Here is a 14951-nt window from a genome sequence, read left to right as displayed (position 1 = left end):
ATCATCTAGATTGACACAATTATTTTTCCATCTCTTCAGTGCCTTGGGATACACAACATACATTCAGCAGCAGGGCACACTTATGACCCTATGGACATATGCTGAGGTCCTGAGTGCCCATTGAAATAATGGAAACATTTTTGATAAGGCATGGCCCACAGGGACATGGCATGGGAGGGGTCTTTCACTCCATTTTCAAGCTGGTATACAGGGCATTCCCTACCTAAAACTGTCCGATTTCCCCCCACGTGATCTCTTTCCCAACAGACACAAACCCCTTGAAAGGTGCTAAGATTGGTTTCTGTTAACAGACAAAAAATAACCATCAGAGTGCTTTCCCCATCATTGCTTTAATGATGAATGTCTAGAGGCTAGTTCTTGATTCTGATTGCAAACATTGTTTGTTGTGGAAAAACTATTCTGTCCCAAAGAATTTCCTCTTTCATCAAACTTTTTGGATCGTGACAGCTGAACGTTTTCATGTGTATTCTTTCCTCTTTGAGTTTTTTTCACCGGTAACAACAATAATACTAAGATACCAGCAGAGTGAAGGCTGTAATACCAGGAGCTAAAAAAAAAAAAGGAAAACTTTACTTTATTAAATTCTGATAATTAACGAGACTTAATTTGACATTTGTCAAAATGTCACAAGCCCCACCTAGGATGTGTATATTTACTACACTATTCTTTTTTTTTTTAATTTATTTATTTTTGGCTGCACTGGGTCTTCGTTACTGCGCGTGGGCTTTCTCCAGTTGTGTCGACGGGCTTCTCGTTGCGGGGGCTTCTCTTGTTGTGGAGCACGGGCTCTAGGCGTGCGGGCTTCAGCAGCTGTGGCGTTGTGGGCTTAGTAGTTGTGGCTTGCGGGCTCTAGAGAGCAGGCTCAGTAGTTGTGGTGCACGGGCTTAGGTGCTCCGTGGCATGTGAGATCTACCCGGACCAGGGCTCAAACCCGTGTACCCTGCATTGGCAGGTGGATTCCCCACCACTGCGCCACCAGGGAAGCCCTACACTATTCTTTTACCCATCCTCCTTAGATGAAACTCTAACCATGTATGCCAGTGGGTATTTATAAAGCACTCATACTAGATATCATATTGCATTCCTTTGTAAAGGTCATAAGGCCAGGACTAAGTAGAACAAAAACAAAAATGTACTTATTAATAGCTGCAGAGATCTGAAAAAAACCTCTCAAATCCATAGAATCAAATATTGAGCAAAGTATGGAGGTAGTAAAGGGACAGTAATAGCCTTGCCTGCTATTTACTGTCCCTAATTACGTTACAAATATTCCAATGATGTGAGTAATAGATAAGCAATATTGCTTCTTGATGGTTACAAAATAAAGGTCGCAAAATAAAGGGCACATTATTAAAGATATTATTAGAAGTATCATGCCTCAAATTAAATATAAACCAAATGTGACCTCCTGGTTCTATAGCTGTAAGTGCCCGTGCCTGTGAACAAAGTACGTGAGACAGAAAATCCAACCAATAGCTCAGTCACATTTAGACATATGTAATAATTCTGTTCAAAAGGACACTTTAGTAGGAGTTACTTATGTCTTCCTGTATGATTATTATGACTCTGTGCTGTCATTCTAAATGCTAGGGTAATGGAAAATAGTTTTTGATCTCAAAGATACCACTATCTACTATGGGGGGAATGGAATTTGGTGGGGGAGGGAGAGAAGATAGACAGATAAACAAAATACGGAATTCAAAACAATAATTTCTGGGGCTTCCCTGGTAGTGCAGTGGTTGGGAGTCCGCCTGCTGATGCAGGGGACACGGGTTCGTGCCCCTGTCCGGGAGGATCCCGCATGCCGCGGAGCGGCTGGGCCCGTGAGCCATGGCCGCTGAGCCTGCGCGTCCGGAGCCTGTGCTCCGCAACGGGAGAGGCCACAACAGTGAGAGGCCCGCGTACCGCCAAAAAGAAACCAACAAAAACAATAATTTCTATCATGTAGAGATGAAAAAGTACCAATGAAATATAAAAGAGTGAAAAGGGAACCAATAAATGAAATGCAAGTAATATATTATCTTTTGACTGAAGAAATGAAGAGAATTAATAATTCATTATAAAGAACAAGCTATGCTGTTTTTTAACTGCTTCATCATATTCATTATTGTTCATCTTTTTTAAGTTTTCCTTTCCTTTGGGAGTTAGCAGTCTTATAGCTGATCTCATGTTCCACGGACTTTACCAACCATTACTGGTGACTGTCAGAGGATATATTTTACTTCCGTCCCTAAAATATCCCCAGTGACTCTTAAGCCTCCGCTTCAACAAATAAACTCTTAAACCTTGGCTCTCGAGCAGGGGTGAGCAAACTACGGCTTGTGGGCCAAAGCTAGTCTGAAGTCTCTCTCTTTTTTTAATTGAGATATAACTGACATATAACATTATTAGTTTCAGATGTACAACATAATGATTCGATATATGTATATATCGTGAAATGACCACCACAATCATCTAGTTCACATCCAAGCGTAGGAAGAAGAGCTCTACTGCCCAGTGTAACCTTTGAGATCTGAAGCAAGGGTTACCCAGCTGATACCCCTCGCCGTAAATCACACTCTCATCTGAGGTCTGAGTGGTGTTAATCATTCCATAAATAAACTTGTGACTGCTTGGTTTAAGATTTTAAAGTAACTGACAATGCAGTTAACTGCAGAAAACAAGCTAGGGTACTATTTTTCTATTCTACCCAAGAGCAAGAAGCTTTCTTTTAAAAATAAATTAAAATGAAAAATAAATAAAATAAAATAAAATGATACAAAGGAACTTATTCACAAAACAGAAATAGACTCACATACACAGAAAACAAACCTATGGTTACCTAAGGAGAAAGGGTGGGAGAGGGATAAATTAGGAGCTTGGGATTAAAATATATACACTACTATGTATAAAATAGGTAAACAACAAAGACCTACTGTATAGCACAGGGAACTGTACTCAGTATCTTGTAATAACCTACAATGGAAAAGAATCTAAAAAAGAATATATACACACACACACACACACATACATACATACATATGTAAATAACTGAATCACTTTGCTACACACCTGAAACTAACACAACATTGTAAATCAACTATATTTCAATTAAAATTTTTAAAAAAATTTCCGATGGCATATTTTTAAGAGTAACACTTACCTGTAAAACATGAATGATGGTTTTATAGAAAGAAGAACGAATGGCACAACTGTGTAACTTATTGCTATCTGAGTTGCTATCCATGTTATGACATCATACAATAATTTAAGTTGGGGAGGTTCGATGAAATGATGCCTAAAGTTATTTCTCACCTGAAATAAACAAAAATATTTACCTTTAACATTGCTTATAAAATTACACTGACTATATCAACTGTTTTAAGGATGTGGAATAAGCGAAACTCCCGTACGTTGCTGGTGGGCATCTAAAATGATACTGTTACTATGGGAAAAGCTGGATCTGGTTCAGAAAAAACTAATACACGTATGTATAAAAAATATGGAGAGTGCATGGGGAAGCACGTGAGCAAAATGTGTGAATCTGGGTAAAGGGCGTGCGTATAGGAGTTCTTGGCAATTTTTCTGTAGATTTGAAGTGGTATTAAAATTAAAAGTTCCCCCCCGAGAGTTAAAAATTACACTTCCTAGAGCTCCTTAAATCATATTTTGTAAACTACAGTACAGGCACACCTCATTTTATCGTGTTTCACTTCATCATGCTTCGCAGATACGGCGGATTTTACAAACTGAAGGTGTGTGGCAGCCCTGTGTCGAGCGAGTCTACTGGAGCCATTCTTCCAACAGCATTTGCTCACTTCTTGACTCTGTGTCACATTTTGGTAATTCTTGTAATACTTCAAACATTTTCATTATTATTATATTTGTAATGGTGTTGTGTGATCAACGACCTCTGATGTTATTACTATGACTTGCTGAAGGCTTAGGTGATGGTTAGCATTTTTTAGCAATAACGTATTTTTTAATTAAGGTACGTACACTTAGACATAATGTTATTGCACCCTTAGACTACACAATAGTGTAAACATAACTTTTATGTGAACTGGGAAACCAGAAAAATTCGTGTGACTCCCTTTACTGCAATATTCACTTTATTGCCGTGGTCTGGAACCGAATCTGCAATGTCTGCCTATACGTAAATAAGGTTCACCCCGTGATCAGTTTTTCTACTACAATGAAAGGAGACATCCTTCCTCTTCGTTAACCTCTGCATTTGTGAAAGACAGCTATTATACACTGAGCTTAGGTCAAAGAGCGCTTATTAAAATGAATGGCAATTACACACATCATTCATTAGGGGAAATTGGGAAGGGCTTCTCAGGAAAAAAGTGCTTTCTAATAACCACTATTTTAATACTTTTTGGCTTCTAAAACAGTCAAAACATTTCAATTTTGAAATGTGCAAACTTAACCAAACACTATTTTTTTTCTCTTGTGTCCCCGCTTTTTTCGCCTAATATGGTTATAGGTGAAGCATGGCCCTGCTGAGATGCCACGCGAGTTCTTCAGAGGGGATGCAGTCTGAGGTTAGTGGCTCTTCCACACACAGACCAGCACTCTTACTGGCAGGATGCTACCCAGGCTTCCTGCCTTGCTGAAGGCGGCAAAAGCTACCTGCACTCTCTCCCCTTCTGTCCACCGGGGCAAATCCATTTCCCAAGGCATGGCTCTCAGCATCCCATCTCCACCCTCACCCACCTTCCCTGACTCCCTGATGTGGGACAGAATGAGGATTAGGCTCTTCCCCAGTTTGCTGTTCAAGTTCTTCTATTATTGGCCTCTTCCTCTCCCTCCAGCCCCACCCCGCCCCTGCCCTCTTCCTTTCTAGAATCATCCACCCTTTAGACATACATGAAGGCTCTGCTTCAACCAGATTTGCTCGTCATTCCCAAATACACCACACACTTCCTAACTTGGTTTTGCTAATGTCATTTCTACACCTAGAAAGGCATTTTCTTCCCCCATTACGCTTCAGTCTCTACCGAAATAACTCATCATTCAAAGCCCAAATCCAAGCACACTTTCCTACTGGGGCCACCTCTAGTCAACCCAACCAAAAAGGATTTCCTTCCCTCTAAACACCTATGGTACTTACTATCCATAAAAGCGATGGAATCTATCATATATGCCTTGTGGTATATGTACCCACACACACACCCCCACATACAGACAGATACCTACACACATACATACATACACCTTATGCCCCTAGACTACAAACCACAGAAGAATAGCCTTTAGTTAATACTTCTTGACATTTACCTCATATATCTCCAAGGTACCTTAAAACTGAATACAATAAGCATCTGCTAGTTTGTTAAATGAAGCCACCTCACGTGTAAGTGACGTAAGAAGCTTGTTCAAACACTGTTTGTCACGTCACTTTCCTCCGATTGACTTCCAAGGACTTACACTAAACTGCCCCCCTCTTTCCCATGTCACCAACCTAATTCCTCAACTGTTTCCCAGATAATACACTAGGTCTCAAATACCCTACAGACCTGCGGCCTGCTTCGCACTGGTGTCCGCCACGGGGAATGGCCCGTCCACGTTATCTAGGCCTGGCCACGGTCCCCTCTTCATCTAAAAGAGGACTCAAAGGCTGTAGTTTTCAGGAAACATCTCTAAAATAAACCTACTCGTCTGGTCATCTCTATTTCACCCAGTTTTCAGCAATCCTTCCGAAGATTCTGTGACAACGAGGAACATGGTGTGGAGGCCTCTGCGGGCCAGGCCTTCCTCTCAGATGAGCCGAGTGCGCAGCCCGCGAGGCACACTCAACACGCATGCCAGGCGCACCTCCCAGCCAGCTTGCAGCACTGACCCGGCCAAAGGAGCAAGGCTGCCCGGTAGGTAAGAGGCTCACTGGGCCTTTGACACCAGGTCACGTGACCAGCACTGCAGGATGAGAAGGAACTCATACTCACAGCTCGCGCTGCCAGCGTCATCACCACTCCCGTGAGAAAAGTCAGGTAATAGCCCGGGTACACCCCATGCCAAATGGCAGAGAGGATGAACGTCTGGATGGTTGGACTCGAGGAGGTGCGCTCATAACACACCCTGGAAACCATGGAAAACATGAGTGATTAGAACTTATCAAGTCCACAACGATCACTCTTGTTCCTGGTCAGGAGCTAGGAGAATGGAGGCTATGGCTATTAGGGATCAGATTAATGAAAAGAAATTTCATTTCCATCTTTTCACCGGTACATGTAATGGCCAAAATGATCATTTCTAGTGTTTGGGAGTCCATACTATGCACAGAAGAACTTTAACAAATATAAAAGTTATTTTTATTTTACATTATTTTATTATTTTCTTTAGTAACATTTAGAACTTTCAACTGATCTAACAATAGTCTTCTGGGAAGTAGGCTGTGCTCAGTGTAAAGTTTTCCTGTCACAGGTAGAGAACTCAGATGAAAATAAGATTTTCCTAAGGTATCAAATTTAAAATATAACAACAAAAAATAACACAACAGGTTAGCTCGGAAAATCTGCACCCACTGGGGAGACTGCAAGGCACCATGAAGCAATGATAATGTGTTTTGCATATTTCAAGAAGTAAAGGGATTGAACTTGTCATGAGTAAAGGACATGACAAAAGAAGGCTTCTTTACACAGAACGGTGCTTAGAGCCCTCCCATCACAGGAGCAGTCTTTTATGAAATAAACTCAAGATCGGGCAGTGTGTCCCATCAAGAACAAGGAGGAAGGACCACTGGGAGCTTCTGCGCGGTGTCCTAACTCCGTCTTTTGTAATCGGTCCTCTGCCTTCCCCATGTGCACGTGACAAGCCCTCATAATTCTCAGCACAGGCGCCTCTTTGCCCCTCATTCTCGCATCCCTCACTCTCTCATCATCCTCACGACAGGGGGCAGCACATGGAGATGACTGCCGAGTTTGTACCAAGATGGTGACCTGCCACTGCAGAGGCTGGGTCTCTGCGTCCCGTGCCCAACATATAAAGGTCTGTTGTCCTGAAATATTTTAAAACTGGAAGCGTTGTGTAAAATCTAGGGCATACGTACGGTGGCTGTGTAGGCATTTTTGTTTGGCCAAATCTCCCATGAATGAGGGACATACTGGTGATCTCAAACCTTGGTGGGCACGTTTCAAGGCAGGCTACGAGGTCAGTGGTGGCTACATTCACGACTCACGTCTAAATAGTTCTCTGACCTGGTAGCACCCTGCTTAACTCTGTTTCCTGGTTAACACAAGGTCACAGCGTTAATTTAATTTAGTTAAGAATGTGAACCCAGTGAAGCTCAGCCTCAAGAACTAGAGGTCAAAAAAAAAAAAAAGAACTAGAGGCCAACGCTCAGCTGATGACGGTTCTTGAGGGAGCTTACCTTTTGAGCCAAAGAGCTGTCTGAATATTCCAATTATCAAGAAACATCTTGAAACTTGTTGACATCTGAAAAACAAAGGAACTTTCTTCTTTGGCCGACAAAATAATGAAGCTTTAAAGGTAAGTAACATCTTACTGTGCTAAGAGTACCTCACTTGACGATGACGGTAGTGTACAATCTCTTTCCTTAACACCGTTTTTTCTAATAGAGTAACATCATTCTATAAAAGGAGTTACTGGAGGGAACATCTGTGAGGTAAATGGGTTCTCACCATTTTCTCCTGTGTGTTAACACTTACAGGGGTTGTCATGGAATTATCCCAAAGACACTCCTGATGGAGCAGGTGAATGACCTTTCAGTGGCCGTTCACTGGGGGCCGGACTGGACGCCCCATCAGGTGCAGCCTCACTTCCTCCAGTGCCTCCCTCCCCAGCTACTAGGAGTCTTGGCCTCCCAGGACCTGCTTCCCCTGGAGGAGTGGTCTGCACATCTTCCTACCTTTCCAGTGCCTCACTCAAGCTTCCCCCACTAATGCCACCCTCCGATCTCAGAGGGAAGCTCTGGTCTCCTGGCCACTACTCCTTCCCTGTGTAACCATCCCTCCTTGGCTCTGCACTTCTCACCACTTTAGATTCTCTGGTCCGTTATTTACTGCTCTCATCAAAATCTGAGGATGAAAACTTCTTAAGAGGCAAAAAATCTTACTCTTTTATGAATAAGGCACATATATACATATAGGATATAAAGAGATATACAATGTATCTGTGATATTAAAATTTCATGGGGCCTGATTAGGAAAAAAAAAAAAAGTCTCAAAAGCTCCTTAGTTGGCAATAATGAACAAAACGTTAAAACACGGCCATATATTCATCACCCAATTTCCACAATTATCCATTTTTGCCTGTCCTTCCCCATTTTATTACTGACACCATTAAGGGTACTTCAAAGCAAATACCAGACATCTTATTTTACCTGTAAATAGTTCAGAATTTATGTCCAATAAATAGGGACCTTTAAAAAAAAACTATGATCAGGGACTTCCCTGGGGGTCCAGTGGTTGAGACTCCACGCTCCCACCACGCAGGGGGCTCAGGATCAATCCCTGGTCAGGGAACTGGATCCCATGTGCCGCAACTAAGAGTTCGCATGCCTCAACTAAGGAGCCCACGGGCCGCGACTAACACTGGCCCAGCCAAATAAATAAATATTTTTTTAAAAAAAAATAAGAATAATTTTTAAAAATAATGTTACAAAAAAAATTAAAAAATAAATTAAAAAAAAAAAAACTATGACCAGATCTAACCAAATTAACAATAATTCTTTAATATCATCCAATATCCGTTTTGTATTCAAATACCCCTGACGGTTTAAAAACATGGTTTTCCAGTTGGTGGGGTCAGTCAGGATCCAAACATATGGCACGTCTGGCTGATGTCTCTTTTAATGTGTAACAGCCCTTCTCTGCCCCCCACTTTTCCCATGCCATGCATTTGTGCGGAAAATCGGGTCACTGGTCCTGTGGCACTCCCCGCTTCTGGCCCTGGTGTCTAACTTACTTCTCTATCTTCTGGGTCCCTTCTAACAGCAGAAGGCTCTAGAGCCCTGATCAGGCCTGTATTTCCTGTGGTCCCACAACTGCAGGTGCCAAGGTCCAGCAGTGGGTCCAGCTGCTCCGCTCACTATTCGTTCCCGGTCAGCCTCTCACCCAAAGTTCTGGTAACTTCTCCCATCGGGAACAACCCCTTACACAGGCTTGCAGAGCAATGCCTGCTCTTGGTTTTCCTCTCTTCTCTCCAGCTACCTCCTCCCGCATGCCTTCCTTTGCCTGGCCTGTAAGATGGGGGCTCCTTTGGGGGCTCTCGTCTCATCCCACCCCCTCAGTGTCCCTCATGACTACTCTCGTGGTTCCTCCCAAAACCTGAAGTGTGATAGTTCCCAAATTACAATCTCAGCCCATGCCTCAGCATTCACTGGCCTGCTGGACCACTCGGGTAAGTCTGACATTTGAACAGACCACCTTTCCCTTCAAAACTGAGCCTTCTCCTTGCTCCTTACCCCAGTGAAAGGTACCACGGTGAACACAGCGGTCTAAACCAGACCTCTGGGCATGATTCATAACTCGTTCTCTCTTGCTGATTCCAGCGTATCACCAAGTTCTACTGAGTCTCTTAAACAGTGTCCAGTGTGTTTATGTCTTTCCAGCCCCACTGCCACTACCCTGGTTGAGGTCACCATCATGCTGGACCTACACAGCACCCTCCTAAAAGGTCACTGTCTCAGGAGGGTGACGCCTTCTGCCTGACATAGCCCCATCCTCCTAACACACACACACACACACACACACACACACACACACACACACACACTCAATCACCTCACTAGTCTAAGCTGGCCTCCTATCTCAGAAACGCCCTATACCTCTCTGATCACAGCCAATCTTTCTGTATCCCTGGAACCCCCACTAGATTAAAGTTCCAGGAGGGCCCAGATTGTACTGATCTTATTCACCGGCTCCCCAGGGCCTGGGGCACACGGTTGACGACCAATAAATATTGGCTGATTGAAAGAATGAGTATTATTATTACAAATCTTTCAGTACCACTCTTGGGACATCACATCATAACCTATGAAGGCAAATTATACTACTTAAAGTGTCATATGGTAACCAACTTCTTAATGATTTACTAACCTCTATTTGCTGAATTCTCAGATTGGAAATTAAGTCCCAACGAGCTGCTCCATTTTTGTCATATCCTCTGAATCCAAAGCCTGCCGCATTATTGATAGCATCAGCTGTAATACACAAAGGAAAGGAAACTATTACAAACCTATGTAACAAACTACTATGTTCTCCCAGAAGATGTACGTTATCCTATACTATCATCTTTAATTCTTAAACAGTCAAAGTAGATTCATTCTCATTTTTATATGATATTATAATAAAATGGGCCTTGATCCAGTTTTTAGGCTCTCCTAACAGTTTTTAGGATCTATCCTTATATGTAGGACATGAACTGTAAGGTTTGCTTCTCCTGAATAGATGACCCTAGTTTTTCTCATTGGTCTTGAACTATATATTCTCAAGAGGGTACTCTCCCAGCTATCACCAGGGTAAGATTTATACTTCCACACATTGACACGAAGGTTCATTCACGTGTCACTTACCTAACGTCCATGCAAAATAGTATTTCGGTCTGGCAGCCAAAAGAGAGACGTACAGATAGATAACCTTGGTCGGCCATGAAGCTGTAGCTTGAAAATGCTCATCAATGTTATACTCCACAGGTAATGTCTTAGAGACGGTCAAGTGAAATAACAAGGAAAGTCCGCAGACTAAGAGCTTCTGAATAACTGCCATCTGAAAGCAAGACAAGACTTCATAAACTTAATCGATACATATTTACGTATCATTGCCACATAACTCCTCCTGAAGGCAGTATTAACCCTGTAACTCCATCCAAAATCCTGAACTCAGGCGTGCTCAGCATTTAAAGCCGCCACTGTCTCAGTATGAACACATGAAGCCTTATGTCTAATGACTGCCTCTGGGTTATGGCTCAAATCACACTAGAAACCCCAATGTGTATTTTCAGGACTTTCAGTGAACTTAGAAAAACTAAAAGCAAACACAGGTGTCAAGGGTGACTACGTAAAAATGTTAACATTAATAAGTTTTGGTAGTGGATTTTAGTGACTACACACACACACACACACACACACACACACACACATATGTGGCTTATTTTTTCCATTGTGCTTTTTCCCTACTTTCCAAATTCTAGGTATTTCATGGAAAACTATTTTTACAATAAACAACTTTCACGTTTCTTTAAACCTGAAAGTTCTTTAAAGCAATTTTGTTCAAATGATAAAACCAAAAGAGCCACACCCAAGAAAACAAAAAGATCCGCATAAAGATTCTGATGGAAAGAAAGGGATCATCTTTACTCTGGTAAGGTTCAATTACCTTGAAAAACACCAACTCGTGGTGTTTTTATGTGTTCAGTAGGCTGGACTATTTCAATCTGATTCAATATAAAGGAGATTATACAGGCTACAGAGGTAAAGAAACAGAGGAAAGAAAAGGCTGGACCCAGATGAAAGAACGCAACAAAATCCTTGGATTTAGTGCCCTGCACAGTAATCAAATAATATTCCGATTAACTACAGTTATTTGCAGATGGACACCCACATTTAACACTTTCTGTAACGGGGCCAAAAAGAAAGGCTCAAAGGCGAGAGTCAGAGCACAAGCCTGATTCCTGCACTTTCGAAAAATCTTTATTTATTGTCAGGAGGCGCTGGAAGGTCAAGGGCTCTTCGCTGCAACTGTTCTTATTCTCATTTTCCTGGTCATCTTTCAAAGCTTCCTCCAGTAAAGTAAGGCTACCTTTTCTTCACTCCTACCTCCAAAATATCTAACCTACACATCTGAATTTGCAACAGGTAATTAGGGAAAAATTATAATTATAAATGAAGTGAGATGAACCGAATGACCTCATATGTGAACCTAAAAATCGGATACATCACTTGAGTAACATAATGAGAAGTACTGTGGCCATTAGACTGTACACACTAGTTTCCAGGTCTCAGTTTAAAACAAGTTAAAGTAACATATACCTGATCTCAACTACCAGCTGGCACACACACCAACGAGAGTCCCCCAGAAAGCTCAGTCAATGTGGGATCAGGAACTCTGAAAGGCAGGGGTGAGGGGGCCTGAAGCTGGGAAGCCAGGTGTAACCCCAGTTCCTCTCCCCCATACTGGCAGGAGGCCAGAAGTTAACTCTCAGGGAAGCCTAACCAGAAAAGAGCCAGGCTTCAGGACACGGGTCCAGAGTAGGGCTGGAATGAATGTCGAGCCTGTGGTGGATGCATCCCGAGAGGCGATGTCCGCAGCCCCTCCCTCCCAGCTCCAGAGACCAGCAGTCAAGTCTGAACAGCCGGGGCAGAAGACGGGAGAAGCCCGCACTCAAGAAACCAAACAGCCTCAGAGAAAAGACCTACCGGCATCACAGCAGAGACTGACAGGTGTTCCCCAGGAGACGCGCCCCGCTTCTTACATAGCAATGGATTTTCTATTTGGGCACGGTGAAGTCTAGCTAAAGACCACACGTCACAGCCTCCTTTGCAGTGGAGTGTAGCTATGTGGTCACAAGTAACATGGACAACTTCTGTGGCAAACCATCCTCAGACCATGAGGATGAGGGAAACGCCCTAAGGATGGCCAAAACGGGAGCTTGGATCCCCCGCCCGTGGACCTGCCATATTACCCATGGACCGCTGACACTTGAGCTGTCCTGTAAGAGAAGAACAAACTTCCACCTTGTTTAACCTCCTGTTATTTTGGTCGTTGGTTCAGCAGCCAACCTGTATCTTAACTAACGCAGATAAAGACAATTGGGAGGCCCCCAACAAATGGGCCTCTGGGTACCTGACTGACCCACTTTGGATTCAAAGAGTCTACACACCCCACTCATAACACAAAGAGTTTCTAAGTGCCTTTAAGCGATCTGTAAATAACTACCACTGTTTGTGTGAACTATGTACATATGGAATTTAAATTTAAAATATACTAAAACAGTGAGATAATATATGAAGAGTACTTGCTATTGTCAACAATCTCTTATTTATGATGCCCATGACCTGAAGGAGGAAAGTGATGTTTTCTAAGAGCAAATCCCATAAAAATTCAGAGTGAGGTGACAGAAGTAATACACAAATTTGCACTGTTTTTTATTGGGTTTGATTTACCACTACTTATATATTTGTTGCACTTGATATTTTTCCAGCATTTTACAAAATTAAGCCTAGCATCTTAATTCCTAATTTGCTAGTTAGGAATTTCTAAATTCCTAATTTCATTCTCTTCCCAGTATTCTAGAATAAACCTCTGGGATATCGAAGCTGTCTATAACGACCTTGGGTTCCGCCTACGGCAGTGAGGCCTCTAAAGGGTTAAGTGGTCAGCCTGACACAAAACAGTCAGCGAAGAGATCTGAATATACCCAGTTTCTCGTCCCAGTTTGAGCTGGCATTTATCAATTAACACTTGGCCAGTTAACGGAAACTGTGAAGACGAGAGCATCTTTCTGGTGTAAAACACAATGAGTTGCATGGCACGAAAGAGAAAATATGAGAGATTTTGCAAATAAGTGCACGTCTTCATTCACTCTTTGTTTCATAATAACTTAGAAAGGAGCTGGTCCTCTGCTCCAAACCCCACATTCAGAGAAAGCATACTAGCCCCACCTTTTTTTTTTTTTTTTAACTGATTTATTTATTTATGGTTGTGTTGGGTCTTCGTTTCTGTGCAAGGGCTTTTTCTAGTTGTGGCGAGTGGGGGCCACTCTTCATCGCGGTGTGCGGGCCTCTCACTATCGCGGCCTCTCTTGTTGCGGAGCACAGGCTCCAGACGCGCAGGCTCAGCGGCCATGGCTCACGGGCCCAGCTGCTCCGCGGCATGTGGGATCTTCCCGGACCGGGGCACGAACCCGGGTCCCCTGCATCGGCAGGCGGATTCTCAACCACTGCGCCACCAGGGAAGCCCTAGCCCCACCTTTTTGTCTCACAGACTTGTTGACTGGCCTATTTCTTATGGACCTTTAGATTCTACCAGATCAAATCCAGCAGAACTTGGCCTGCACAGAACCGCACGGGCTCCCCGGACAAGGAGTACCAGTTGTTCCAAGGAATAAAGATGACATTCGGGTGTGAGGCTCAGACCGCCTGGGCTTAGATTCCAGTTCTCCCACTGCCACCCTGGAAACCCTGGTCAAATTACTTAGCCTCTGAGTCTCAGCCTCCTCATACGTGAAGTCGTGAGAATAAAGCGTCTGCCTCGCAAGACTGTCCTAGGGGCTGAAAGTGCTGGGAAAGTGTCACTATTATTATCTTCTGTATTGTGAAAACTGGACAAGGTTTTATGGAAAAGGTGATATCTGAAGTAGGCCTTTAAACAGGCATAAGATTTCAACTGGCAATGGTCAGCATGAGGAGAGACGTAAGGTACAGCTAAGGAAAAAGCCTGGAAAATGAGGCTCGGGCAGATCCACGAGATGGGCTTTTCTGTAAAATACTCCATGACTACAAAGCATTATCCTCACTAAGGAACGCAGCACAGCTTTTAAAGTAACCTTATTTTTGTTCTTCAGTCATGATTGTACTTCTACCAGGCATCACCACTAGGTACTGTGTGAAGTGTCATTTACCTCGAAAAATGTTTTTAAAGAAAAAGATGGGTACACTCAAAACTTGAAAACATTAGTATCTTGAAATAAACAAGGCTAATCAATACATGTTAGAGAGGCTGCAGGTGAACCTCATGACCTTACATTTGGAGATGGCTCTGTCTTTTCATACTGTATCTCTTCTTTTCCGTGTTCGCCTGATTGTGTCACATGGTACGATCTGCCTTCGATGAAAGTGATGTAGTCTTTGTAAGAGCAGAGTGGGCCTGCCAGGATTCCCATGAAGTTACAGTTGTAACTTAAATACTCCAGAAGGCTCGGCATGCGTCTGCAACGAAAAGACACACAACATGTGAGAGGGAACGTTCGCTTCCAGAAAATGTGACAGG

The 14951-nt window shown here is 43.0% G+C and overlaps 1 protein-coding gene across 1 annotated transcript in view; it reads right to left on the bottom strand.

The window, feature by feature from the left end:
- Positions 1-334: 334 nt before the first annotated feature.
- MBOAT2 (membrane bound O-acyltransferase domain containing 2) overlaps positions 335-14951 on the bottom strand; it is a 111876-nt gene continuing 97259 nt past the window's right edge. Inside the window, exons 7-13 of the mRNA XM_065891247.1 lie at positions 14707-14890; positions 10538-10730; positions 10062-10165; positions 7373-7437; positions 5949-6081; positions 3164-3315; positions 335-568 (exon numbers count right to left, since the gene is read on the bottom strand). Coding sequence (XP_065747319.1) covers positions 343-568; positions 3164-3315; positions 5949-6081; positions 7373-7437; positions 10062-10165; positions 10538-10730; positions 14707-14890 — 1057 coding nt within the window. The 3' untranslated portion in view covers positions 335-342. The remainder of the gene's footprint in view (positions 569-3163; positions 3316-5948; positions 6082-7372; positions 7438-10061; positions 10166-10537; positions 10731-14706; positions 14891-14951) is intronic.

This window comes from Phocoena phocoena, chromosome 14 (assembly GCF_963924675.1).
Source record: "Phocoena phocoena chromosome 14, mPhoPho1.1, whole genome shotgun sequence".
Lineage (NCBI taxonomy): Eukaryota > Metazoa > Chordata > Mammalia > Artiodactyla > Phocoenidae > Phocoena > Phocoena phocoena.
Note: the sequence above shows the minus strand (reverse complement) of the source record. Positions and strands in the feature narration are given on the sequence as shown.